This window comes from Trachemys scripta, unplaced genomic scaffold (assembly GCF_013100865.1).
Source record: "Trachemys scripta elegans isolate TJP31775 unplaced genomic scaffold, CAS_Tse_1.0 scaffold_26, whole genome shotgun sequence".
NCBI lineage: Eukaryota > Metazoa > Chordata > Testudines > Emydidae > Trachemys > Trachemys scripta.
In genome coordinates this window covers 4,252,316-4,278,413 of record NW_023260511.1, presented here as the reverse complement: position 1 = coordinate 4,278,413, position 26,098 = coordinate 4,252,316, and the positions used below count along the sequence as shown (strand labels likewise).

Here is a 26,098-nt window from a genome sequence, read left to right as displayed (position 1 = left end):
TGAAATCAGGAAGGCCAAATTGCTCAGGCATGCAGGAATGAAATCAGGAAGGCCAAATCGCACTTGGAGTTGCAGCTAGCAAGAGATGTTAAGAGTAACAAGAAGGGTTTCTTCAGGTATGTTAGCAACAAGAAGAAAGTCAAGGAAAGTGTGGGGAGCAGAAGCATAGCTGGGGGGGGGAGCAGGGGAAGCAGCTGCTCCCCCGAGCACATTTTCCAAAAGTGGTGCCTTTCCACGCAGCCAGCACTGGGCTCCGGATTCAGAGTCCGGAGCCGGGTTTTGCGTGCAGCTGCCGGCTGGCTCTCAGCTCCGCACCGCCCACCCACATCCCCAGCCTGGCTCGCTCGCTCGCTCCAGGGCTGCAGGCAGCGGCGGCGGCTGGTTGCCTGGCTCCCCGGCGATGAGGAGGAGGAGGCTCCCACCCGCCCGCAGCTGCCCGGCTTGCTAAGCCAAGCCCCACTTGGTGCGCGCCGCCTACTCGGGTGGGCTCTGCCAGGAGGGGAAGGGGCGGCAGTGCAGCCCCCCAGCATGGCAGGAGGAGGGGGGGCTGAGGAGCAGCAGCCCCATTGGCCCCTGGCAACCCCATGCAGAGCAAGGCGGCCGCGCGGCAGGGAAGGCAAACTCCTCCTGAGCCATCCTGGTTGAGCTCTCACTCCTGGGCTGGTGATGCAGGAGGCCGAGACCTTCCCTCAGAGTCAGTATTGAACCAGCGTCGAAGCATGATGCTCAGGGGCACTGTGCCACCATCTCTCAGAGGAAGCTTAAAACCAACGTCCTGATCATGTGTGATCACTAAAGTGTCCACTTCCTCACTGCTTAACTCTCCTGTCCTGGCCAGCGTGGGCGATTGCATCCTGCTGACCCATCTTGCCCCTGCAGTTGTGACAGGAGGAGACATTTTTTTTCACTTTGTCGCCTCTGTTACACCGTTGAGGTGCAAATTGGCTGCCAAGTTCCACCCCAGAAGCAGCTGCATTTCAGGCTGGGATGAATGGTCTCTGTCTGTACGGATGTATTCTATAAAGCACAACGCATGAAGTGCATCAATGGCAAGTACTGGTATCCTGCTGGCATGATAGCCAGGGCACCATGATACCATGTTGCATTGTTTGCATCTTTAGTTGTGATGATGCCTCAGTGCAGGACACTATTGTGTGTCCTGGGGCACAGTCATTATGTGACACCATCACAATGCACTACATTAACATGCAGCTCTTTAATGGCTCATGCTCATGGGACACAGGACATCTACAACAGTAGAATCATAGGACTGGAAGGGACCTCAGGAGGTCTTCTAGTCCAGTCCCCTGCACTCGTGGCAGGACTAAGTATTATCTAGACCATCCCTGACAGGTGTTTGTCCAACCTTTATTAAAAATCTCCAGTGAAGGTGATTCCACAACCTCCCTAGGCAATTTATTCCAGTGCTTAACCACCCTGACAGTTAGGAAGTTTTTCCTAATGTCCAACCTAAATATCACCTGCTGCAATGTAAGCCCATTGCTTCTTGTCCTATCCTCAGAGGTTAAGAAGAACAATTTTTCTCTCTCCTCCTTTTAACAACTTTTATGTACTTGGAAAATATTAGCATGTCCCCTCCCAGTCTTCTCTTTTCCAGACTAAACAAACTCATTTTTTTCAATCTTCCCTCATAGCTCATGTTTTCTAGATCTTGAATCATTTTTGTTGCTCTTCTCTGGACTTTCTCCAATTTGTCCACATCTTTCTTGAAATGTGGTGCCCAGAACTGGACACAATACTCCAGCTGAGGCCTAATCAGCCTATTACTGTCCTGAGACATCCAGGAGAAGCGGCAATCCAACTGTATGGAATCAGGAGACATGCATTCAATTCCCAGCTCTGCCAGTGACTCCCTGGGTGACTTTGAACAAGTCATTTAGTCTGACTGTGCCTCTGTTCTCCATCTGTAGGTACATTTACATTGGAGCTGGAGGCGTCATGCCCAGCTGGAGGAGACATACTGGTGCTAGCTCGGATCAAACTAGAGCGCTAAAAATAGAAGTGTAATGGCATGAGCACCAGGAGGGGCTGGTCACCTGAGGGCTTATCAAGGGTCTTAGGTGGGATCACACTCAGGATGGCTAGCTCCTTGCACCAGTGTGGCTCCATTTCTATTTTTAGCACACTAGCTTGATCAGCACTAGCACGGGTATGTCTACACAAGCCGGAAATTACACCCCCCTTTTCCATTGTAAACATACCCCAAATCATGGGGATACTTCCTTTCATCCACCCTCTGTAAACTCTTTGTACTCTATATGTACAACTTCTAGCACAGCGGGGCCCTGACTTCACGTGAGGCTTCTAGGGTCTACTGTACTCGTTATTAATAATAATTAATAAGCTACTAAGAAAGAAGGGAACCATTGTCTGGAAACCAAGCGTGCAGCACTACAGTAGGCACCTGTCACTTGGAAGTTAACACGGCTTCCAAGCTTTCAGTTTTCTCACATCAGGACATCCAAGGAGACCTCGACAGAACAGCACAAAAGCCACAATCTGGTGGGCAGAGCTCCTGGTGGCTCTGAAGCCCAGCTGGTGCCAGCGGAGGAGGTGGAGAAGGAAGGAAAAGGGGGGAGGAGGGATGTTTTTTTCTCGTGGTCCCTCTTCAGCGGCGTCTTTTCTCCGTGAGCAGCGGCAGCCCGGGGAATGACTCTGTCGCTCTGCTCTGGGGGTGAGGGGTTACAATTACAAACTACTGTATTCTGTGATTTACTTTCTAGAATCTAAAGTATATCTAAGTATGAGCTAAAGTTCTCCTGAGAAATGCCGGCTGTGCGAACCCTTCCGTGGCTGGATCATTCTTGTGTTTTTATTTTAAGTACAAATAAATATGTATAACAAATTTAAAAGTATGTAATTAGTAATTTGATACGTCGGGTGGTGTCTTTTTTTATGTGTTCGCTCCCCCTGATGTTAGAACCTGGCTACGCCACTGATGGGGAGGAGGTGACCAGCCCTCTGTGGAGAAAGAAGTGGTTCAGGACTATTTAGAAAAGCTGGATGAGCACAAATCCATGGGGCCAGATGCGCTGCATCCGAGGGTGCTAAAGGAGCTGGCGGATGTGATTGCAGAGCCATTGGCCATTATCTTTGAAAATTCATGGCGATCGGGGGAGGTCCTAGATGACTGCAAAAAGGCTAATGTAGTGCCCATCTTTAAAAAATGGAAGGAGGAGGATCCGGGGAACTACAGGCCAGTCAGCCTCACCTCAGTTCCTGGAAAAATTATGGAGCAGGTCCTCAAGGAATCAATTCTGAAGCACTTAGAGGAGAGGAAAGTGATCAGGAACAGTCAGCATGGATTCACCAAGGGCAAGTCATGCCTGACTAACCTAATTGCCTTCTATGATGAGATAACTTTATCAAAGCTTTTGATACGGTTTCCCACAATATACTTGCCGGCAAGTTAAAGAAGAATGGGTTGGATGAATGGTCTATAAGGTGGATAGAAAGCTGGCTAGATGGTCGGGCTCAATGGGTAGTGATCACTGGCTCCATGTCTAGTTGGCAGCCGGTTTCAAGCAGTGTCCCAAGGGTCAGTCCTGGGGCCGGGTTTTGTTCAATATCTTCATTGATGATCTGGAGGATGGCATGGACTGCACTCTGAGCAAGTTTGCAGATGACACTAAATTGGGATGAGTGGTAGATACGCTGGAGGGTAGGGATAGGAATACAGAGAGACCTAGACAAATTAGAGGATTGGGCCAAAAGAAACCTGATGAGGTACAACAAGGACAAGTGCAGAGTCCTGCACTTAGGATGGAAGAATCCTATGCAATGCTACAGACTAGGGACCGAATGGATAGACAGCAGTTCTGCAGAAAAGGATCAAAGGGTTACAGTGGACGAGAAGCTGGATATGTGTCAACAGGGTGCTCTTGTTGCCAAGAAGTCTAATGGCATTTTGGGCTGTATAAGTAGGGGCATTGGCAGCAGATTGAGGGACGTGATCATTCCCCTCTATTCGACATTGGTGAGGCCTCACCTGGAGTACAGTGTCCAGTTTTGTGCCCCACACTACAAGAAGGATGTGGAAAAATTGGAAAGAGTCCAGTGGAGGGCAACTAAAATGATTAGGGGGCTGGAGCACATGAGTTATGAGGAGAGACTGAGGGAACTGGGATTGTTTAGTCTGCAGAAGAGAAGAATGAGGGGGGATTTGATAGCTGCTTTCAACTACCTGAAAGGAGGCTCCAAAGGGGATTGATATAGACTGTTCTCAGTGGTAGCAGATGACAGAACAAGGAATAATGGTCTCAAGTTGCAGTGGGGGAGGTTGAGGTTGGATATTAGGAAAAACATTTTCACTAGGAGGGTGGTGAAGCACTAGAATGGGTTACTTAGGGAGGTGGTGGAAGCTCCTTCCTTAGAGGATTTTAAGATCAGGCTTGACAAAGCCCTGGCTGGGAAGTATTGAATAAAGTAGGCAAACTCACCTATTTGTTCCTGGGGTTTCTCTGCAAAAGAAAAATGGGAAGAAGAAACAGTTCAGTGTATGTCCATTGACTTATGAATTGAAGAGGGTGAATGTGATCCTTTCTTTGCTGATTAGCATAAATATTGGCCATGGGTAGTGAATTAGCTATTCAATCCATGGGCTAGCTCCATTCCTATCCCGCTACATAGTAGATAGAGAAGATTATATTCTTGCTTTAATCAATTTAAGAAAAAGCTTCATGGCCACAAGTAATTAGCAAAAGGTGAATATGACACACTACGCTCCTCTGCTAATCTGGGTTCTGCTATGAAAGGAGCAGTAATACCATTTACATAATTAGCTGTATTCCATTTGCTTATTTCAACGCAGAGTCCTTTCAATGTGTGCATTATCTTTCATTCTGTGTCTCTGCAAGGCTGTTATGGTTCTTGGAGAATACAAACCAGGAGTGGGTGAGTCTATTTAAATTTCAACAATGTATGAGCAGCACTGCTCAGACCCAGCAAGTGCTCATATATGTTGCTGACAAAATTAGCCAAGTAATCTGTCTCATCAAAAAGAGTAATAGAGCATAAGGAAGAAAAACGACACAGACTTACTTATTGTCTTTTCCAATTCTCCTAAAAAAGAAAAAACATATTTAAAGATAAAAATAGCACCTTTTGTACTAATATGGCCAAGGGGAAAGGTAACTAATAGTTAAAATATCAAAAGCTGCGTTTATTGCAGAATAGCTGTGAGGTGAGCAAGTGATACAATCAACATCATACTGTCTAAGGCCGGAAGGAAGCACTCTCATCATCTATAACATGGGCCAGAGAACTTCCTCCAAACAATTCATGTTTGCATTAGAGCAGATCCTTTAGAAAAAACATACAATCTTGATCTGAAAAATTTCCAGTCATGAAGGAGCCAGCACAACCCCGGTAACTTGTTACAATGGCTAATTACCCTCACTCTTAAAAAATTACATTTTATTTCTAGTCTGACTTTCCTAGTTTCAATTTCCAGCCACTGGATTTTGCTAGATCATTCTCTGCTAGACTGAAGAGCCCATTATCAACTATTTGTTCTCTATCTACATACATATAGCATGTAATCCAGTCACCCCTTCTCTTTGGTAAACTAAATAGATTGAGCTCTTTGAGTCTATCACTATAACACATGTTATCTAATCCTTTAATCATCCTGGTTCTCTTCGCTGAACCCTCTCCAGTTTGACAGCTTCTTTCTTCAGTTGGGGACACCAGAACTGCACATAGTATTCCAGCCACAGAGCCAAATACAGAGTTAATATAAACCCTATACTCCTAATTAAGATCATCCCCATGCCCTCTGGTTTGGGGCCTAATGAACACTTTCCTACTGAAGGGCTTGTGTGAGCTCCAGTGAAAGGGGTACAGTTCATCTGAGACAGAAATTGCTCTCACAGGCATGACCCGTCAATCAGCTCCTTCCCCTCCACTGCAGTGCCTCCTGCCCACCACTGATCAGCTCTTCTGTAGAGGGCAACAGGCACTGGGGAGGGAGGAGCTGAGGAAGGAAGAGGCAGAATGAGGGTGGGGCACTCTTGGGAGGGGGAACAGGGCAGGAAGAGGAAGAGTGAGAGCGGGAAGAGGTGGGGCAAGGGTGGGGCCTTAAGGGAAGGAGGTTAGGAGAGGCAGGGCCTGGTGCAGAGAGGTGGTCAAGCACCCCCGAGGAAATCAAAAAGTTGGCGCCTGTGCCTACACTGCCCCCACATGATTGCGTAACTGAATCGAACCTTAACAATGTCTCCTTCATTTTGAAGTGAAAAATCAGAATATTCCTTTTCAATACGGAGGAAATAGAAACTTTTGACTGTACTGAGATGCTTTTGCTTTTTTCTTGTTCTTTTTTTCATCCAAAAAGTTTTTTTCCCATCTGAAATAGACACATTCCCATGGAAAGTTTCTGCCAACACCTTCCCCTCATAGTGAATACACTGGACCAGGAGACAGAATATCTAGGTTCTATATCCTGCTCTAGCAAATATTCCTGTGTCACTATTAGCACTTCCTTTGCAGGAAAATTGTCAAAGAGCCTACACTGGGTGCTCTGCACAGTATGTGGTTTCCCAGTTTGGGGGAAGCTGTTTGGGGAGGACAATTCTCCCTCCATCCCTGAGACACAGAGTGGAGTGTCTGCATGGCCTCAGCTACTACAAGGTCAGGCACAGCACTAGCAACTCTGTCCTGCCACACTCCCATCCAGACCTTTATCATTCATTGGATATGTTCAGTTCCTGTAGTGCGTGGATGTTTTTTCTCACATGCCCGACTGCCCTTCAACCCCTGCCCTTCTGACTTTCTTTGTAAAGTGCTGCTGAGGTCTCAGCTCGTTGACATACCATGATTCCAGAGTAATCTACACAGACCCTCCACTTCCCAGATACATGGGGTGTGCAATGATAGCATCCCTTCTGCAGTTGAAATTGCTGGAACCAATTACAGGGCACACAAAATTTGGTCAGTGGACTGTAAGTATTGAGTAAAGTAGGCAAACTCACCTGTTTGCTCCTGCAGTTCCTCTACAAAAGAAAAAAGGGGAGGAGAAGAAAACAGGTCAGTGTATGTCCATTGACTTATGAATTGAAGAAGGTGAATGTGATCCTTTCTTTGCTGATTAGCATAAATATTGGCCATGGGTAGTGAATTAGCTATTCAATCCATGGGCTATCTCCATTCCTATCCCGCTACATAGTAGATAGAGAAGATTATATTCTTGCTTTAATCAGTTTAAGAAAAAGCTTCATGGCCACAAGTAATTAGCCAAAGGTGAATATGACACACTACGCTCCTCTGCTAAAATGGGTTCTGCTATGAAAGGAGCAGTAATACCATTTACATTATTAGCTGCATTCCATTTGCTTATTTCAATGCAGAGTCCTTTCAATGTGTACATTATCTTTCATTCTGTGTCTCTGCAAGGCTGTTATGGTTCTTGGAGATTACAAACCAGGAGTGGTTGAGTCTATTTAAATTTCAACAATGTATGAGCAGCACTTCTCAGACCCAGCAAGTGCTCATATATGATATTGACAAAATGAGCCAAGTAATCTGCTCTGTCAAAGGAGGAGTAGAGCACACGGAGGAATCCAAACCAGTAGTGGGTGAGTCTTTATAAGTTTCAACATACAGTCTTGATTTGAAAAATTTCCAGTGATGGAGGATCCACCACATCGTCTGGTAATTTGTTAAAATGGGTAGTAACCCTCACTCTTAAAATGTATGCCTTATTTCTAGTCTAATGTTCCTAGTTTCAATTTCCAGCCACTGGATTTTGCTAGACCGTTCTTTGCTAGACTAAAGAATCCATTATCAAATATTTGTTCTCCATGTACATACATATAGAGTTCAACCAAGTCAACCCTTCTCTGTGGTCAGCTAAATGGGTTGAGCTCTTTGAGTCTATCACTATAATACATGGTACCAAATTCTTTAATCATGCTCATCTCTGAACCATCTCCAGTTTAACAAATTCTTTCTTCAGTCAGGTCCACCAGAACTGCACATAGTATTCCAGCAACAGAGATGAATACAGAGCTAATATAACCCCCATAGTCCTTATTAAGAACATCCCCAGGCCCTCTGGTATGGCGCCTCATGAACACTTTCCTATTGAAGGGCTTCTGTGAGCTCCCGTGAATGGGGTACACGTTTTCTGAGACAGAGATTGCTCTCAACAGCAGGCCCCACCAATCAGCTCCTCTTCCTCCAAACCAGTGCCTCCTGCCCACCACTGATCAGGTGTTCTGCAGAGGGCAGGAGGTGCTGGGGGGGGGGGTGGAGCCGGGGAAGGAGAGGCAGAATGAGGGTGGGGTGCTCATAGGAGATGGGATGTAACGGGGCAGGATGAGGCAAAGTTGGAATGGGAAGAGGTGGGGCAGGGGTGGGGCTTTGGTGAGAGGGGTATAGAAGGGGTATAGAAGGGGAAAAATGTTGCCAAAGGATGTTGTGAAGGACAAAAATATAACAGGGCTCAAAAAGAAAAAAAGAATGAGATCAGTTCATGGAGGATAGCTCCTTTAATGGCTATTATCCAAGTTGTTCAGGGATGCAAGCCAGTGCTCTGGGTGTCCCTAAGCCTCTGACTATCAGAAGCTGGGACTGGATGTCAGGGAATGGATCATTACATAAATTGCCCTGTTCTGTTCATTCCCTCTGATGCATCAGATACTGGCCACTGTCAGAAGATAGGATACTGGGCTGGATGGATTATTGGTCTCACACAGTGTGGCTGTTCTTATGTTGCTTCCAAATTTTTGAGTGTGGCCTTTCATTTGTTGGGACTCGTATTAATGTATTGGGTTGTTCATGTGCTGGATTATGTTTCTCTTAAATCGATAAGTAGCATTAGTCATGATCCCAAGAGACATCACACCTGTGTCCCAAGCACAGATGGGAGTCACCTTGGGTGGAGGCACCAGGCGCTGAAATAAAGATCCCAGGACCCAATGCATGCCAGGTGGAAAGACAAGCCACTTCGATTAGCAAGCAGCAGGGAAGAGGCTTAAGCCACATGAGGGGTGGGGGGCGAAGGGGGGTACATGAAATACAATGTTGGCATTTCCCTCAGAGAGCTGTCTCTGCAGCAGGAAGAACTGAAGGAGCCTCTGACTCCTGTGAGGCACAACAAAATTGGGAGGGAGTCAGGGACTGCAGGGGATGGCCAATTCCCCTGCTGCAAGTGACGGACAGGGTTGATTCTGAACCCAGGCTGCAATGAGGTAGAGGTGCCCCTGCCTTTTAAGGGAGCCCTAGCAAAATGAAGAAACACCCATTATTCATACTTTTATCAAAAATGGAGGACAAGTTTTTGTTTAAACTTTCCAGATGAAAAACAAAATCATTGCATTTTAGGAAAGGCAGTGACTGAGCACTTGCAACTCCAACTGTGGTTATTTCACTAAATTATGAGGAACTGATAATAGTAGAGTTTTATAATGGAAAGTCCATATCGTTTTTCTCTAGAAAGGAAACTACCATATGAGCTGTGATGTACAATAGTTTTAAGATCAGTGAATGACTGTATTCAATAGAAATATATGGAAATACACTCCTCTTACCTAATCTAGCTCTCAGTGTTTATAGCACTGAGAGAAAGGCAGGCAGAAGGTCTAATACAGCCCAAACTAAATCACACTGAAATCAACAGAAGCAATCATACCCTTTATACAGTTAACTGCTGTTGGAAGAGCAAAATACATTTAAAGCTTCATACTCCCCTATAGTGGCTCTTTGCGCATGGAATAACAAATCATATTTTCATGTATGCTCTATCTTTGTGACTGGGTGAAATGTGCCCCTTCCTGATGGATTAATGGGTATATAGGAAACTTTACATTCTTCAGAATGCTCTTTCTTTCCTAGAGGAGGAGAAGCAAACTCAAAGAAGCTCAATTTTAAAGAGGTTTTTGATAAGTAAACAAGATGTGAAAGAATACACTTGTCTACCTTACAGCAAGATCTCTCTTGAGGGCTCCCAGATGAACCATGAAATGCTCAACCACACTTCTTGAACTTGTGAGAGCAGCAGATGAGGCTTCAAGAGGCGGTGAAAAGACTAAGTAGCTGCCTCTGAAGCAGGCAAGAAGGCCTCAGATCGCTCTCGTTCCAGAGCAATTCTAGCTTTCCCAGCCACACCACAGAGAAAGAAGAGACGAGGAGAAAAAGATATGCACAGAATATTTTTGCAAAAACCAAGAGTTAGATTAGGTAGGTAGCTTAGGTTGATAGATTTGTGTGTCACTGACTGTTTCTGTGAAGTACTGAGCATCCTCAATTCATATTTGACCAAATCCATAAATCTTATTCAGGTGTAACTCAGGTAAAATTCTCAAAAGCGTAGATAGTTCTCGTAAAACATCCGCTCAATGTGCATCAGCAGCCAAAAATGCTAACAGAATGTTAGGAACCATTAGGAAAGAGATATATAATAAGAAAGAAAATAACAGAATGGCACGTTATAAATCCATGGTACACCAACACCTTGAATACTGTGTGCAGTTCTGGACACCCAATCTAAAAAAAGGTATGTTGGAATTGGGAAAATTACAGAGAAGAGCAACAAAAATGATTAAGGGTATGGAACACCACCCATTTGAGAAGAGATTTAAAAGACTACGACTGTTCAGCTTGGAAAAGAGATGACAAAGGGGGAATATTTCAGAGATCTATGAAATCATGAATGCTGTGGAGGAAGAGAAAAGGGAACTATTATTTACCCATTTGCATAACACAAGAACTAGGGGTTACTTGATTAAATTAATAGATTTAAAACAAACAAACAACAAACAAAATGAAGTACTTTTCACACAACACACAGTCAACCCGTGGACCCCATTGCTAGGAGATATTAAAATTTGCTAATTGTATTTTAAACATCTTGAACATCATAAATTAGCCTCCTTCAGTGAGGTTCATGTGGACAAATATTTGGATCCAGTACTTTTGCTATCAGTAAGTTTGACCAGCATTGTGTTCTCTCCGCTACTGTCAGTCAGCTTCTCCATTGTTTCTTTCAAGCAAAATTAACCTCATTTACTTGCAATATGACAGTTTTTCATTGATTCCAAGGCCAAAAGAGACCATTGCGATCATCTAGTCTGATTTCCACTAGAACACAGGTCAGAGAACTGCCCCAAAATAATTCCTAGAGCACAGTTAAAAAAAAACAATCCAATCTTGATTTAGAAATTGCCAGGATTGGAGACACCACTGCAAACCCTGATAAATTGTTCCAATTGTTAATCACCCCCACTATTAAAAATGTACACCATATGCAAATTAAACAGAAGAAAATTAAGTTAACTTACTTTTGAATTTTTCAAGAACTAGGATGACCTTCACACCATTAGACAGCAATAAACAGATAAAGCTACCTATGGAAAGACGGAACATGTTACTATCACTACCATGTAGCTTCAAACATGGGAGGTATTTCTAAGGGTTACAGTTTTGGACATAAACAATGATGGACGTTTGATGGGGTATGAACAATGATTGGATATGAACAGACGTTCCTGCCAGGAGGTGTGGATTCTACCTAAAGGTTCCCAGTCTGGCTTTACCTGTTCCTCCCCACCATTCAAAGACAGAGCGAAATAGGCTCCATTAGGAGTCTTTTTGTTATTTTTAGTGCTCAATAAGAGCTGAAATCACATGTGGTGGGACAGCGTTTCTGCCCAGCCTGCTAAGAGCTAAAAGTCACTAGGAGCTGACAGTCACTAAGAGTTAGGCGGACTCTCAAGAGACTGACTTGCAGAGATTACAGCAGAGAGGCAGACTGGCGACTGGAACAAGTGGGGGAGGAATAACAGCTGGTAGGGCGGCCAGCAGGGGAGAAACCATGGCTAGCAGGGAGAGCAGTAGGGAGGAACAACAACCAGTGGTACAGCCAGCCAGAGCAAGTGCTCAGACGGCGGAGCAAGCAAGGTGCCTTCTTCCCCGGATGGGAAATGAACTCCCACAGATGCACCTCTGAACCCTGGGTGCTCACCAAGGGCAATCACTGTGAGTGGGGTATGGTGAAGGAGCAGAGAGGGGCACAAAAAAGGAAGTTTTGGTTGTAGAACTCAAGAACGGGATGCAGAAGACTCTTCCCCACGCACTGTGGGGTGGGTGTCCTGCTCACAGTTTTATCTTTATCAATCCTACTTGTGGAATTTTCCCCAATTAATGTTGGGTGACTTCCCTCCTTTCATTAAAAGTTTCTTTCCTAAACTCAGACTCTGTGCTTGGGAATGGGGAAGTTTTGCCTCTCAGAGGCAACCCGGGGTGTCATTTCCCCAGGTTACTGGGTGGGGACACAAGCCAGTTTTGTGTTGTATTGTTAAAAAGGAACCCCTAGATATTGAACCCAGCCATTGCTTCTGCCGGCTCCACCTGGCAGAAGGGTTACAATAGAATAAATATAAGCCATGTTGGTGATCTCCTCTTCCTGCTGAGTGTCTCTTACAAGCTTCACTGAGACTCAGCCAAACTAAACCCCTCCACACTATTTTTTTCTCCCCCACAAAAGAGGAGGGTTCAGCTGGCCACCGTGCTGTCACCCTTCACCCAAATGTCAGAAATCCTTTTAGCTATTCCTGGGATCCATACAACTGAAAATGCTGGAGGGACTGGTGTGGGGGAAGTGGGGATAATGCACATTGCTCTCCTCCATTCCCCCTCTGATTGCACAGACAGGACAATACTACACATCTTTACACTTTAATAGGTAGCTACCTCCCTGTCTGGCCCTTACACAATAACAGTTTCAGTCATTATCACTGAACATTTGTTTCATTTTCAGAAATCTTAGAGAAGACAATAAATAGGTAAGTCTATGTCGTATTTCTTTTATATATAGTCTGGTCAATACACACAAATCTTGTAGTAGAGTGGAAAGTGGAAGAATTTATTTTTAAACTTCTCTGCTCTCTCCTGCCTTTCATGATCCCCTTTTACTGGCTTCACAAGAGAATCTCTGAATATTTTCTTGATCTGAGGACAGTTGTTTTTCTATTCTGGCATTTTTAAATGAACACTCCCATGCTGTTCAGTATCCTCTAGAAATGTAATTCTCCAGAAAACAAATATTGTATGAAAGAAAATGTACATATGAAAAGGACAGAAAAATGGAACATAATTCATTACAGAAATAATATCATGACACTTTTAATAGCTGATGCCCATATTAGGAGAGTTGGATTGTGTCCTATTCAGGGAGGCCAGTTAACTGCTCTGGAAATGAGCGTCCTTGTATACAAAGCCCAAGACTCACGAGTAATAGGCCTAATTTCCCATCAACCTTGGGCTCTGTGGCCGCCTTACTCTCTAGTTTGTGAGGTGAGAACTCTCCGGATACCAAGGAAACATCCCTGGGAGGGACCCAGCCTACCACACATCCCTCACTGGAGAAATGCCAGGCTCTTCCCCCTTCAAACTGAAGCAATCAGAGAAAACTTATGTTTGTCCTCCCTCGGTTAACCAGGAAAATAAAACCCGCAAGCACTTTTCATTATATTCACTGTATGATCTGATTAGGAGCCTAGTCCTGCTCCTTCTCAGGTAAATATTTTTATTGATTTCATGGGAAAAGAACTGGGCCCTTGATTATGTAATTATAATTCTCTGGGAAGAGCACAACTTGATACACACTCAAATGTCTGATTGTAAAGTTCATGCTTTGCCCTTCCTTTTGTCCTATGAAAAAGGCACAAGGGTTTGCACATGTGATTCTGTCCCAGAAAAGAGAGGGCTCAGGGAAGACACAGGAAACCTCTCCCTCATACATGTGACAGTGATATAAAATCAGTGCAGTCCTATGGTCAGATCCAAATTCACTGTAGTCAATGGGAGACTTTCCATTCACTTCAGTGGATTCTGAATCAGTCACTTGACACCAGATTCACAGAAGAACGTAGCCATCTCACTGCCTCTTTAGCTGCCTAAGTCCAGCATTGAAGCATCACGGACATTCTCAAAGCCAAATCTCAACTACCAAATAACCCTGTAAGTGCCTGAAGTGCCCATGGTTTCACTTTTGCTCTGTTTGAGCGTGGAGCTGGTAGATGAGCACCACAGCTTGAAGTGTCTGTACTCAACTCCCACTCCCCACCAAAATCGGGACTTTGAACTATTGTGGGGTTTAGTGTGTGACTGGGAAGTGCCAGCCCTGCAGAGACCAGCAATCAAGAGGAAGCAAACCAACCCAGGGGCAGCTACCTAGAGCCAGCTGGGACCTCCCTAAGACTCCAGACCAGGGAGCCAGGAGAGCACCCAAAAGGGGTTTGTGAGAAAGGTCCCTGAAGAGGAATGTGTGGAGGGATAGTCAGGAGGGATAGATATAGAATCAGGTATCCATAGCTGATGAATTCAAACGCTCACTTGTCTGAGGTGATATTCTGCCATTTTGGGTAGAATGTGGTCAGATGGTCAGCCAACTGATGGATAGTTTCTGATGGTGGCAGCACATGGTCTAGGTGGAGGTGTCTTGGGGACTCAACCAAGTTCTCAAAACTGCGCTTTTGAGGTAGGTGGATGAGATGTAAATGATTTTGGTGGGGGCTGTCTACATTTAGAAGGAGGTCTCTGTTATCTCCACTGCAGGTCATAATGTCATTGATCTAGAAGGAAAGCCAGAGGTCAAGATCTTGGGGTATGGTGATAGCTACCCAGTCTTTTCTTCTGTGCTGTGTATAAATACTGAGTGATCTCAATGTTGTTTTTGAATCTTTTAGGGAATGGAGGGATTCATCAACCCAGTAGGCAAATAGTTTGGAGCTTTTGAATGGCAGACCCTCTACTGCGGCCTGCACTTCCTTCAGGAATCCCAACAGGTGTAGCCATGAACTCCATCTCATGACCACTGATGTTGCTATTGACAAAGATTCATAATAGGAAATTCTGAATTATAGTGTTGCCGTTGAGAGATATATCCTCTTCCAGTCTTTATCACTAGGGGTCATTTTGGAGTGATGTTGTCTCCCCCTTTCATTCACCGCATTGACCACCAGTGAGTTTGGTGTGGGATGTGAAAATAAGAAGTCCATGTCCATTGCATTAGGAGATGCTGGGCTGTTGGGGTTGGCATCACTGCGACGTCCGGTGAAGACAATGAGAAGTTGGTTGCAGGTGCAGTTTCCTCCTCGAGTCTCTCCTCATGTTCCTCGAAAGGTCCTGCTTTAGGCTTAGGAAATCTGGATGCAGACAAAATGGGGCATGTCTAGGTCTCTTCCTCTGACTAACCAGACTGCCAATATCTCTGTCTCATGCCTTTGTCAGTGCCTCTCTATTGCCACATAATCAACCCCCTCCCCCAGTTCCTTTTCTACTACCTGGTTCATAAACAGAACTCAGAAGTAAAAGGGAGAAGGGTGGGTAGTGGGGCACCCACTGAGTCTCCTTCTTGAACAGTCTCAGTTACTACATAGAGTGAGTAACCTTCTCTTCTTCTTCGAGGAGTGTCCCTGTGGGTGCTCCACTTCAGGTGATTGTAAAGCAGTGTCCCGCAGAAGACGGAAGGGGCTTTGGAGTTGTTTGAGTAGTTCACAACAATACAAAAACAACAAGGAGTCTGGTGGCACCTTAAAGACTAACAGATTTATTTGGGAATAAGCTTTTGTGGGTAAAAAACCTCACTTCTTCAGTCCTACCAATGTGTTTTGTAAACGTGTTTGCAGATGCCCAGGTGGCTACTTTACATATGTCTTTGATTGATAAGTGAAAGGCTACTGAGATTGATAATGATCTGGTGGAGTCAGTTGATATCCCTGGTGGGAGTTGTATATCCTCCTGTTGTAGCAAAGGTGGATGCATCCAGAAATCCATTTACACAGTCACTACTTGAAAATGGTGAAACCTTTAGATCATTCCAAAGTTGAAATAAAAAGTCTTGGTGACTATCTGCAGATCTTGGTTCTCTCAAGGTAGAACGCTAGTGCATGTCTGATGTCCAGAGCATATACTATTTAGTCCTGTTTGCTCCCATGAAGTTTAGGGAAGAATGAGGGAAGATGGATTGGTTGGTTCAATTGGAAAAGGGAGGGTATAGTGGGCAAAAATTTAGTTTAATGTCAAATATTTTTTCCTCGTGTACTTAATTATAGAGTGTGATCAAGTCACCACTTTTCTTTGTGTAGCAAAATAGATTGAGCTCCTGGAGTCTATCACTCCAAAATATGTTTTCTAATCTTTTAATCGTTTCCCTAGTTCTTCTCTGAATGCTCGCCTATTAATCAACTTCCTTCTTCAATTGGGGACACCAGAACTGGACATATTATTCCAATGGCAGAGCCAAAGACAGAGCTAATATAACCTTCATAGTCCTATTTAAGATTATCCCCATGCCCTCTGGCCCATTGCCTACCTAACCCATTCCTAGCAAAGGGTTTTTGTGAGGTTCAAGGAAGAGGGTACAGCTATGCTGAGAAAGAAATTGCACCTGTTCAGATCACAGACAATGTGTGTCTAACTGGCCCAGTCATGGGACAAGAATGGTGAGTGGGTTCTTGAATGATATCACCCTTGGGAACAGTAGGTGGGATTGTATATAAAGGGGTTAACAGCTTTTCCTGGAGATCCCAGGAATGCAGGGGGAGAACACCCTCAACACCCTGCTACCAGGGGCAGGGGGCATCCAGGAAACTCTTCTGGCAGAAAGGCACAAGACTGCTGAGCATCCAAGGAGATGCTCTGGCTTTTCAATATCAAGAGTTCCCCCTCAGGGCACTGTATGAAACCTCACAGAGATGTTTATGTCTTATCATGATTTGCTGGGTGCAATCTAGAGCTGGCTGCTAAATCTTTTCCTGATAAAACCCGATTCTGTGCGATCACCTCAGAAATCAAAGCAAACTCATTCTTGCTATCCTGCCATTGTTTGCAAAATGACAGATATATTTCCTATTTGTCTTTTTTTCTGAAAATTGGATTAATGAACAATTATTTCCTCTCAGCAGCCTCCATGGCACCAACTTCATCTGTGCTCCAGGACTGGAGCACCCCTGGAAAAAAGGAGTGGGTGCTCAGCACTCACTGGCAGGCCCTGTCAATCAGCTCCTCCCCTTCCACTCCAGCGCCTCCTGTCCACCACTGATCAGCTCTTCTGCAGATGGCAGGAGGTGCTGGGTGGGAGGAGCAGGGGAAGGAGGATGCAGAAAGAGGGCTGGGAGCTCTTGGGAGAGGGGGCACAATGGGGCAGGGAGAAGTGGAGTGGGAGTAGGAAGATGTGGGGCAGGGGTGGGGCCTTCGGAGAAGGGGTATAGAAGGGGCAAAATGTTGCCAAAGGATTTTGTGAAGGACAAAAATATAATAGGGTTCATGGAGGATAGCTCCTTCATTGGTTATTAATCAAGATGTTCAGGGATGCAAGCCAGTGCTCTGGGTGTCCCTAAGCCTCTGACTATCAGAAGCTCGGACTGGATGACAGGGAACGGATCATTACATAAATTGCCCTGTTCTGTTCATTCTCTCTGATGCATCAGGGACTGGCCACTGTCAGAAGACAGGATACTGGGCTGGATGGATTATTGGTCTGACACAGTATGGCTGTTATTATTTTGCTTCCCTAGAGCCTTGTTCTCTGTCCCCAGTAAAGTTCCCTGTGTGACGGAAAATATGGTGGACTTACAACTTTGGCAAGGCTTTTAGGCCTAAACTTTGGATAAGCTTGTTTCTAGGCTGTGTTGAACTTTGGTTCAGCTTGTCTCTGAGTATAAGGAGCAGAAGGAAGGGGACAGAGTGATGAAAGAGTGATGGAAAGTTGCTTCTATGTGTCAAGGGGTAAATGGATTCACAGTGGAAAATCTCCAAACAGAACCATTTGTAATAGTCCAAGCTTAGGAAATATATAACTGCAATACCACTGTTAGAAAAGTCAAACTACAAACGAACCAGACCGTGAATAATAAGAAGGGTGATTGTTCCTTTTGCTTTTGAACTGTATTAATTTTGCAATGCATTCCAAATAAGGTAATTAATATGGAATTATGTGTAATTTGTCTGTGGTTTTAAGCTTTAAAAAGCTTGTGTGTTCCTGAAATCGGGGGGCAGCTACTGGGAGCTGTTACACCCCTGCGCTTCCATCAATAAAGGAGCCTCAGGCTGATCTCATCCAAACTCAATGTGTGGTCGATTTTCCACAACACCTGTGTTATACTGTTATTTTTGAGTGTGGCCTTTCATTCGTTGGGACTTGTATTCATGTATTATGTTGTTCATGTGCTGGGTTATATTTCTTATAAATAGATAAGCAGCATTAGTCATATAGGAAATATTACATTCTTCAGAATGCTCTTCTTTCTTTCCTAGAGGCGGAAGTAGCCTAAAGGATTAATCTGCGTGCTTGCATAGATAGATCTTTTCTTATAAGTTTAAGTATTTGATGTATTGTAATAGGTTTATAGATTTAGATTAAATAAGTTGAACTGTAATGCGAGAGACCTACAGGCCAAAAACCAGTATGTTAAGTTAAAGCAAAGTTAGCATATCTATATTAAGACCTTTTTACCCAGAATGTAAAGTTTACCTATATCTTGTTACCTAAATAGATAAGTACCCACGCCTATGTCTTTTACCTAGAGAATGAAGAATGCCATAGGGGTTTTTCAAAGTTGTGCCCACAGACTTAACAGATACACCACAAGGGAACATATGTGCATACATGCATGTCATCAATTCGCACATACATACTAGCCTATGGGGTAAGTGTACCATAACATTTCTGTGGATGAGGAATGAAATTTGGGCATAAGAGGAAGGATTTCCAGCACTTTAACCCTATAGAAGGGGTGACCCACCTCGCTATCTTATCTTCATCTTCAACTAACTATCAATGCTATCGATCCATGATGGCTAGTAACTATGAGTAGACCGTACTTATTTTCTTTTCAAACTTGAAGTTCCAAGGGGACTAGACTAAGCTTGGTTTCCCTAAACTTTTGTTCTCAGTTTGGTTTATTAGGTTCTAATTTTAAGTTTAAGTTAGATAAGTAAAGTCCAAGGTAGCTTTGACAGCTCTTCGCATTAGTGTTCTCTGCACACCTCTGCAAGAGGTGAGAAACCGGAACTGCCAGACGCGAGGTCCTGTGTCTTTCAACATCAGGTTATCAAGGCAGGTTGTGAGTATATTAACCAAAGTTTTCCAGAACATAATATTATATCTTTGTGACTGGGTGAAAAGTGCCCCTTCTTGATGGATTAATGGGTATATAGAAAACTTTACATTCTTCAGGATGCTCTTTTTTTCCTAGAGGAGGAGAAGGAAACAAACTCAAAGAAGCTCAATTTTAAGGAGGTTTTTGATATCTAAACAAGATGTGAAAGAATACACTTGTCTACCTTACAGCAAGATCTCTCTTGAGGGCTCCCAGATGAACCATGAAATGGTCAACCACACTTCATGAACTCGTGAGAGCAGCAGATGAAGCACCTAGCGGCTGTGAAAAGACCAAGTAGCTACCTCTGAAGCAGGCAAGAAGGCCTCAGATCTCTCTTGTTCCAGAGCAACTCTAGCTTTCCCAGCCACACCACAGAGAAAGAAGAGATGAGAAGAAAAAGATGTGCACAAAATATTTTTGCAAAAAAGAAAGAGTTAGATTAGGTAGGTAGCTTATGTTAATAGCTTTGTGAGTCACTGCCTGCTTCTGTGAAGTACTGAGCATCATCCATTCATATTTGGCCAAATCCATAAGTCTTATTCAGGTGTAACTCGGGTAAAATTCTCAAAAGTGTAGATAGTTCTCGGAAAACATCCGCTCAATGTGCATCAGCAGTCAAAAACGCTAACAGAATGTTAGGAACCACTAGGAAAGAGATAGATAATAACAGAGAAAATAACAGAATGCCACTATATGAATCCATGGTACACCTTAAATACTGTGTGCAGTTCTGGACACCCCATCTAAAAAAAATGTATGTTAGAATTGGGAAAAGTATACAGAAGGGCAACAAAAATGATTAAGGATATGTAACAACTCCCATACAAGAAGAGATTTAAAAGAGTAGGACTGTTCAGCTTGGAAAAGAGATGACAAAGGGGGAATATGACAGAGATCTATGAATGCTGTGGAGGAAGAGAAAAAGGAAAAGGGAAAAGGAAACTATTATTTCCGATTTGCATAACACAAGAACTAGGGGTTATTTGATTAAATTAATAGATTTGAAACAAACAAACAAACAAACAAACAAGCACAAGGAAGTACTTTTCACACAATACACAGTCCACCCGTGGAACTCATTGCTAGGGGATATTAAAATTCGCTAATTGTATTTTAAACATCTTGATCATCATAAATTAACCACCTTCAGTGAGGTTCATGTGGAAAAACATTTGGATCCAGTACTTTTGCTATCAGTAAATTTGACCAGCATTGTGTACTCTCTGCTGCTGTCAGTAAGCTTCTCCATTGTTTCTTTCAAGCAAAATTAACCTCATTTAATTGCAATATGACAGTTTTTTCATTAATTCCAAGGCCAAAAGGGACCAGTGTGATCATCTAGTCTGATCACCTCTGGAACACAGGCCAGAGAACTGCCCCAAAATAATTCCCAGAGCACAGTTAAAAAACAACAACAATCCAATCTTGATTAAGAAATCGCCAAGATTGGAGACACCACCACAACCCTTGATAAATTGTTGGGATGGTTAATAACCCTCACTATTAAAAATGTGCACCTTATGAAAATTAAACAAAAGAAAATTAAGTTAACTTACTTTTGAATTTTTCAAGAATTAGGATGACGGTCACATCACTAGACAGCAACAAACAGATTAAGGCACCTATGGAAAGATAGAACATGTTATTATCACCACCATGTGGCCTGAAACATGGGAGGCATTTCTAAGTGTTGCAGTTTTGGACCTAAACAATGTTGGACTTTTGATGGGGCATGAACAATGATGGGAAATGAACAGATGTCTTTGCCAGGATGTGTGGACTCTACCTAAGGGTCCCCAGTCTGATTTTACTTATTCCTCCCCACTATTCAAAGACAGAGTGAAATACGCTCCATTAGGAGTCTTTTGTTATTTTAAGTGCTCAGTAAGAGTGTATGACATATGAAAAAGACTACACGTTGAAACTGAAAATGGAACATAATTCATTATGTAAATAATTTCATGACACTTTTAATAGTTGATGCCCAGATTAGAAGAGTTGGATTGTGTCCTATTAAACTTTTTTCTATTTAATAGTGACTATGAATGTTCTTGCCAAAATTGTTCAAAAAAGATTGGGCTCTAATCTCCATTCTAATCATGTATACAGGGGGGGAAGGCCATATGAGAAGCCTCATAGACTGAATAGCACGTGAATGCTCTTTGCTGAAGAGTTTTCATTCAAGACATTGCACCTATTTCCACTATTGAATATTTCTGCGTGATAGGCTCAGACGTGTACTGGGGAAGGGGAGTGAGTTACAGAACCACACTGCCCAGAGAAGACCTCCAGTGGGGATGGTGACGAGGGAGGTCAGGAAACTGCTCTGGAAATGAGCATCCTTGTATAAAAAGCCCAAGACTCATGAGTAAAAGGCCTCATTTCCCATCAAACTTGGGCTCTATGGATGCCTTACTCTCTGCTTTGTGAGGTGAGAACTCTCCGGATACCAAGGAAATGTCTCTGGGAGTGACCCTGTCTACCATACATCCCTCACTGGGGAAATGCCAGGCTCTTCCCCCTTCAAACTGCAGCTATCAAAGAAAACTTACATTTGTCCTCCCACAGTTGATCTGGGAAGAAAAAACACAAAGAGTTTTCATTAGAGTCATAATGAATATATGATCTGATGAGGAGCCTAATCCCGCTCCTTCTCATGTAAATATTTGTATTGATTTCACTGGGAGAAGAATTGGGCCCTTGATTACATAATTATAATTCTCTGGCAAGAGCACAATCTGATACACCCTCAAATGCGTGATTGTAAAGTTCACATTTTGCCCTGGGTTTTGTCCTATGAAAAAGGCACAAGGGTTTGCACATGTGATTATTTCCCAGAAAAGAGAGGCCTCAAGGAAGATACAGGAAACCTCTCCCTCATACATGTGACAGTGATATAAAATCAGTGCAGGCCTAGGTCCAGATCCAAATTCACTGAAGACAATGGGAGATTTTCCATTCACTTCAGTGGATTTTGAATCAGTCACTTGACACCATATTCACAGAAGAACATAGCCAACTCAGTGCCTCTTTAGGTGCCTAAGTTCAGCATTGAAGCATCAGTGACATTCTCAAAGCAAATCTCAACTATCAACTATCCCTGCAAGTGACTGAAGTGCCCATGGTTTCACTTTTGCTCTGTTTGAGCTTGGAGCTGGGAGAGGAGCACCACAGCTGGAAGAGTCTTAACTTCACTCCCCACCAAAATCAGGACTTTGAACTATTGTGGGCTTTAGTGTGTGACTGGGGAGTGCCAGCCCTGCAGAGACCAGCAATCAAGGGGAAGAAAACCAACCCAGGGGTAGCTACCTAGAGCCAGCTGGGACCTCCCTACGACTCCAGACCAGGGAGCCAGGAGAAGACCTAAAAGGTATTTGTGAGAAAGGTCCGTGAAGAGGGACGTGTGGAGGAATAGGTAGCAGGGATAGATATGGAATCGGGTATCCATAGCTGATGAATTCTAATGCCCACTTATCTGAGGTGATATTCTGCCCTGTTGGGTAGAATGGGGTCAGATGGACAGCAAACTGATGGATAGTTTCTGATGTTGTCAGCACATGGTCTAGGTGGAGGTGTCTCAAGAGCATCTCTGAATATTTGGTAGATCTGACGAGATTTGCTTTTCTAGTCTGACATTTTTAAATGAACACCTCCATGCTGTTTAGTATCCTCAAGGAAGGTAACTCTCCAGAAAACAAATATTGTATGAAAGACGTATGAAAAGGACTACACATTGAAACTGAAAATGGAAAATAATTCATTACATAAATAATACCATGACACTTTTAATAGTTGATACCCAGATTAGGAGAGTTGGATTGTGTCCTATTGAGCTTATTTCTATTTAATAGTGACTATGAATGTTCTTGCCAAAATTGTTCAAAAAAGATTGGGCTCGAATCTCCATTCTAATCGTGTATACGGGGGCATAGCCATATGAGAAGCCTCATAGACTGAATAGCATGTGAAAGTTCTTTGCTGAAGAGTTTTCATTCAAGACATTGCACCTATTTCCACTATTTAACATTTCTGTGTGATAGGCCCAGACGTGTACTGGTGAAGGGGAGTGAGTTACAGAACCACACTGCCCAGAGAAGACCTCCTCCAGTGGGGATTGTGATGAGGGAGGTCAGGAAACTGCTCTGGAAATGAGCGTCCTTGTATAAACAGCCAAAGAGTCATGAATAAAAGGCTTCATTTCCCATCAACCTTGGGTTCTGTGGCTGCCTTACTCTCTGCTTTGTGAGGTGAGAACTCTCCGGATACCAAGGAAACATCACTGGGAGGGACCCTGCCTACCACACATCCCTCACTGGGGAAATGCCAGGCTCTTCCCCCTTCAAACTGAAGCAATCAGAGAAAACTTACATTTGTCTTCCCACAGTTGATCTGGGAAAAAAAAGCACCACAAAGAGTTTTCATTAGTTTCATAATGAATATATGATCTGATGAGGAGCCTAATCCCGCTCCTTCTCATGTATATATTTTTATTGATTTCACTGGGAGAAGAACTGGGCCCTTGATTACATAATTATAATTCTCTGGCAAGAGCACAATCTGATACACCCTCAAATGACTGATTGTAAAGTTCACATTTCACCCTTGGTTTTGTCTTATGAAAAAGGCACAATGGTTTGCACATGTGATTCTGTCCCAGAAAAGAGAGGCCTCAAGGAAGACACAGGAAACCTCTCCCTCATACATGTGACAGTGATATAAAATCAGTGCAGTCTTATGGTCAGATCCAAATTCACTGATGTCAATGGGAGACTTTCCATTCACTTCAGTGGATTTTGAATCAGTCACTTGACACTAGATTCACAGAAGAACGTAGCCATCTCAGTGCCTCTTTAGGTGCCTAAGCCCAGCACTGAAGGATCACTGACATTCTCAAAGCCAAATCTCAACTACCAACTAACCCTATAAGTGATTGAAGTGTCCATGGTTTCACTTTTGCTCTGTTTGAACTTGGAGCTGGGAGAAGAGCACCACAGCTGGAAGAGTCTTAACTCCACTCCCCACCAAAATCGGGACTTTGAACTATTGTGGGCTTTAGTGTGTGACTGGGGAGTGCCAGCCCTGCAGAGACCAGCAATCAAGAGGAAGAAAACCAACCCAGGGGCAGCTACCTAGAGCCAGCTGGGACCTCCCTAAGGGCTTATGTTCACTACCCGCCCGGATCAGCGGGTAGAAATCGATCTCTCGGGGATCGATTTATCGCGTCTCGTCGGGACGCAATAATCGATCCTCGAATCGACACACGTACTCCACCAGCTGAGGTAGGAGTAAGCACCATCGACGGGGGAGCTGCGGCGGTCGATTTGCCGCCGTCCTCACAGCAGGGTAAGTCGGATCAGATACTTCTAATTCAGCTACGCTATTCCCGTAGCTGAATTTGCATATCTGAAATCGATCCCCCACATAGTGTAGACGTAGCCTAAGAGGCCAGACCAGAGAGCCAGACCAGGGAAACAAAAAGGTGTTTGTGAGAAAGGTCCCTGAAGAGGGACGTGTGGTGGGATATGTAGGAGGGATAGATATGGAATCTGGTATCCGTAGCTCATAATTCCAATGCCCACTTATCTGAGGTGATATTCTGCCATTTTTGGGGAGAATGTGGTTAGATGGACAGCAAACTGATGGATAGTTTCTGATGGTGTCAGCACATGATCTAGTTGGAGGTGTCTTGGGGACTCAACCAAGTTCTCAAAACTGCAGTTTTGAGGTAGGTGTGTGAGATGTAGATGATTGTAGTGGGGGCTGTTTACGTTTAGAAGGAGGTCTCTGTTATATCCATTTCAGGTCATAGTGTCATTGAGCTAGAAGGAAAGTCAGGGGTCAAGAGCTTGGGGTAGGGTGATATCTACCCGGTCTTTTTTTCTTTGCTGTGTATAAATTCTGAGTGATCTCAATGTTGATTTTAAATCTTTTAGGGACTAGAGGGATTCATCAACCCTGTTGGCAAATAGTTTGGAGGTTTTTAATAGCAGATCCTCTACTGTATTAGTGTATTGTGTTTTTCATGTGCTGGGTTATATTTCTTGTAAATAGATAAGTAGCATTAGTCATTTTCCCAAGAGTCAGCACCCCTGTGTCCCAAGCACAGACAGGAGTCTCCTTGGGTGGAGGCACCAGGCACTGAAATAAAGATCCCAGGACCCAATGCGTGCCAGGAGGGAAGATAAGCCACTCTGATCAGCAAGCAGCAGGGAGGAGGCTTAAGCCACAAGGCGGGGGGAGGGAGGCGCTTCATGAAATACAATGTTGGCATTTCCCTCGTAGAGCTGTCTCTGAAGCAGGGAGGGCTGAAGGAGCCTCTGACTCCTGTGAGGCACAGCAAAATTGGCAGGGAGTCAGGGACAGCAGGGGATGGGGAATTCCCCTGCAGCCACTGACATGTTTGATTCTGAACCCAGGCTGCAATCAGACAGAGGTAGCCCTCCCTTTTAAGGGAGCTGGGGGCCCTAGCAAAATGAAGAAACACCCATTATTCATACTTTTGTTTAAACTTTCCAGAAGAAAAACAAAATCATTGCATTTGAGGAAAGGCAGTGACGGAGCACTTGCTACTCCAACTGTGTTTATTTCACTAAATTATGAGGAATTGATAATAGTAGAGTTTTATAATAGAAAGTCCATATCCTCTTTCTCCAGAAAGGTGACTGCCATATAAGCTGTGATGTACAATAGTTTTAAGATCAGTGAATGACTGTATTCACTAGAAATATGTGGAAATACACTCCTCTTACCTAATCTAGCTCTCAATGTTCATAACACTGAAAGAAAGGCAGGCAGACCAATCTAATTCCCACTGAAATCAATGGAAGCAATCATACCCTTATCCTGGTAACTGCTGTTGGAAGAGCAAAAGAGATTTAAAGCTTCATACTCCAGTATAGTGGCTCTTTGCACATGGAATAACGAATCATATTTTCATGTGTGCTCTATCTTTGTGACTGGATGAAATGTGCCCC

The 26,098-nt window shown here is 43.8% G+C and overlaps 1 protein-coding gene across 1 annotated transcript in view; it reads right to left on the bottom strand.

The window, feature by feature from the left end:
• LOC117870324 overlaps window positions 1-26,098 on the bottom strand; it is a 132,926-nt gene that overhangs the window by 10,910 nt on the left and 95,918 nt on the right. The window contains exons 21-27 of the mRNA XM_034757424.1: window positions 23,493-23,513; window positions 21,677-21,697; window positions 20,681-20,746; window positions 11,298-11,363; window positions 6,990-7,010; window positions 5,062-5,082; window positions 4,461-4,481 (exon numbers count right to left, since the gene is read on the bottom strand). Coding sequence (XP_034613315.1) covers window positions 4,461-4,481; window positions 5,062-5,082; window positions 6,990-7,010; window positions 11,298-11,363; window positions 20,681-20,746; window positions 21,677-21,697; window positions 23,493-23,513 — 237 coding nt within the window. The remainder of the gene's footprint in view (window positions 1-4,460; window positions 4,482-5,061; window positions 5,083-6,989; window positions 7,011-11,297; window positions 11,364-20,680; window positions 20,747-21,676; window positions 21,698-23,492; window positions 23,514-26,098) is intronic.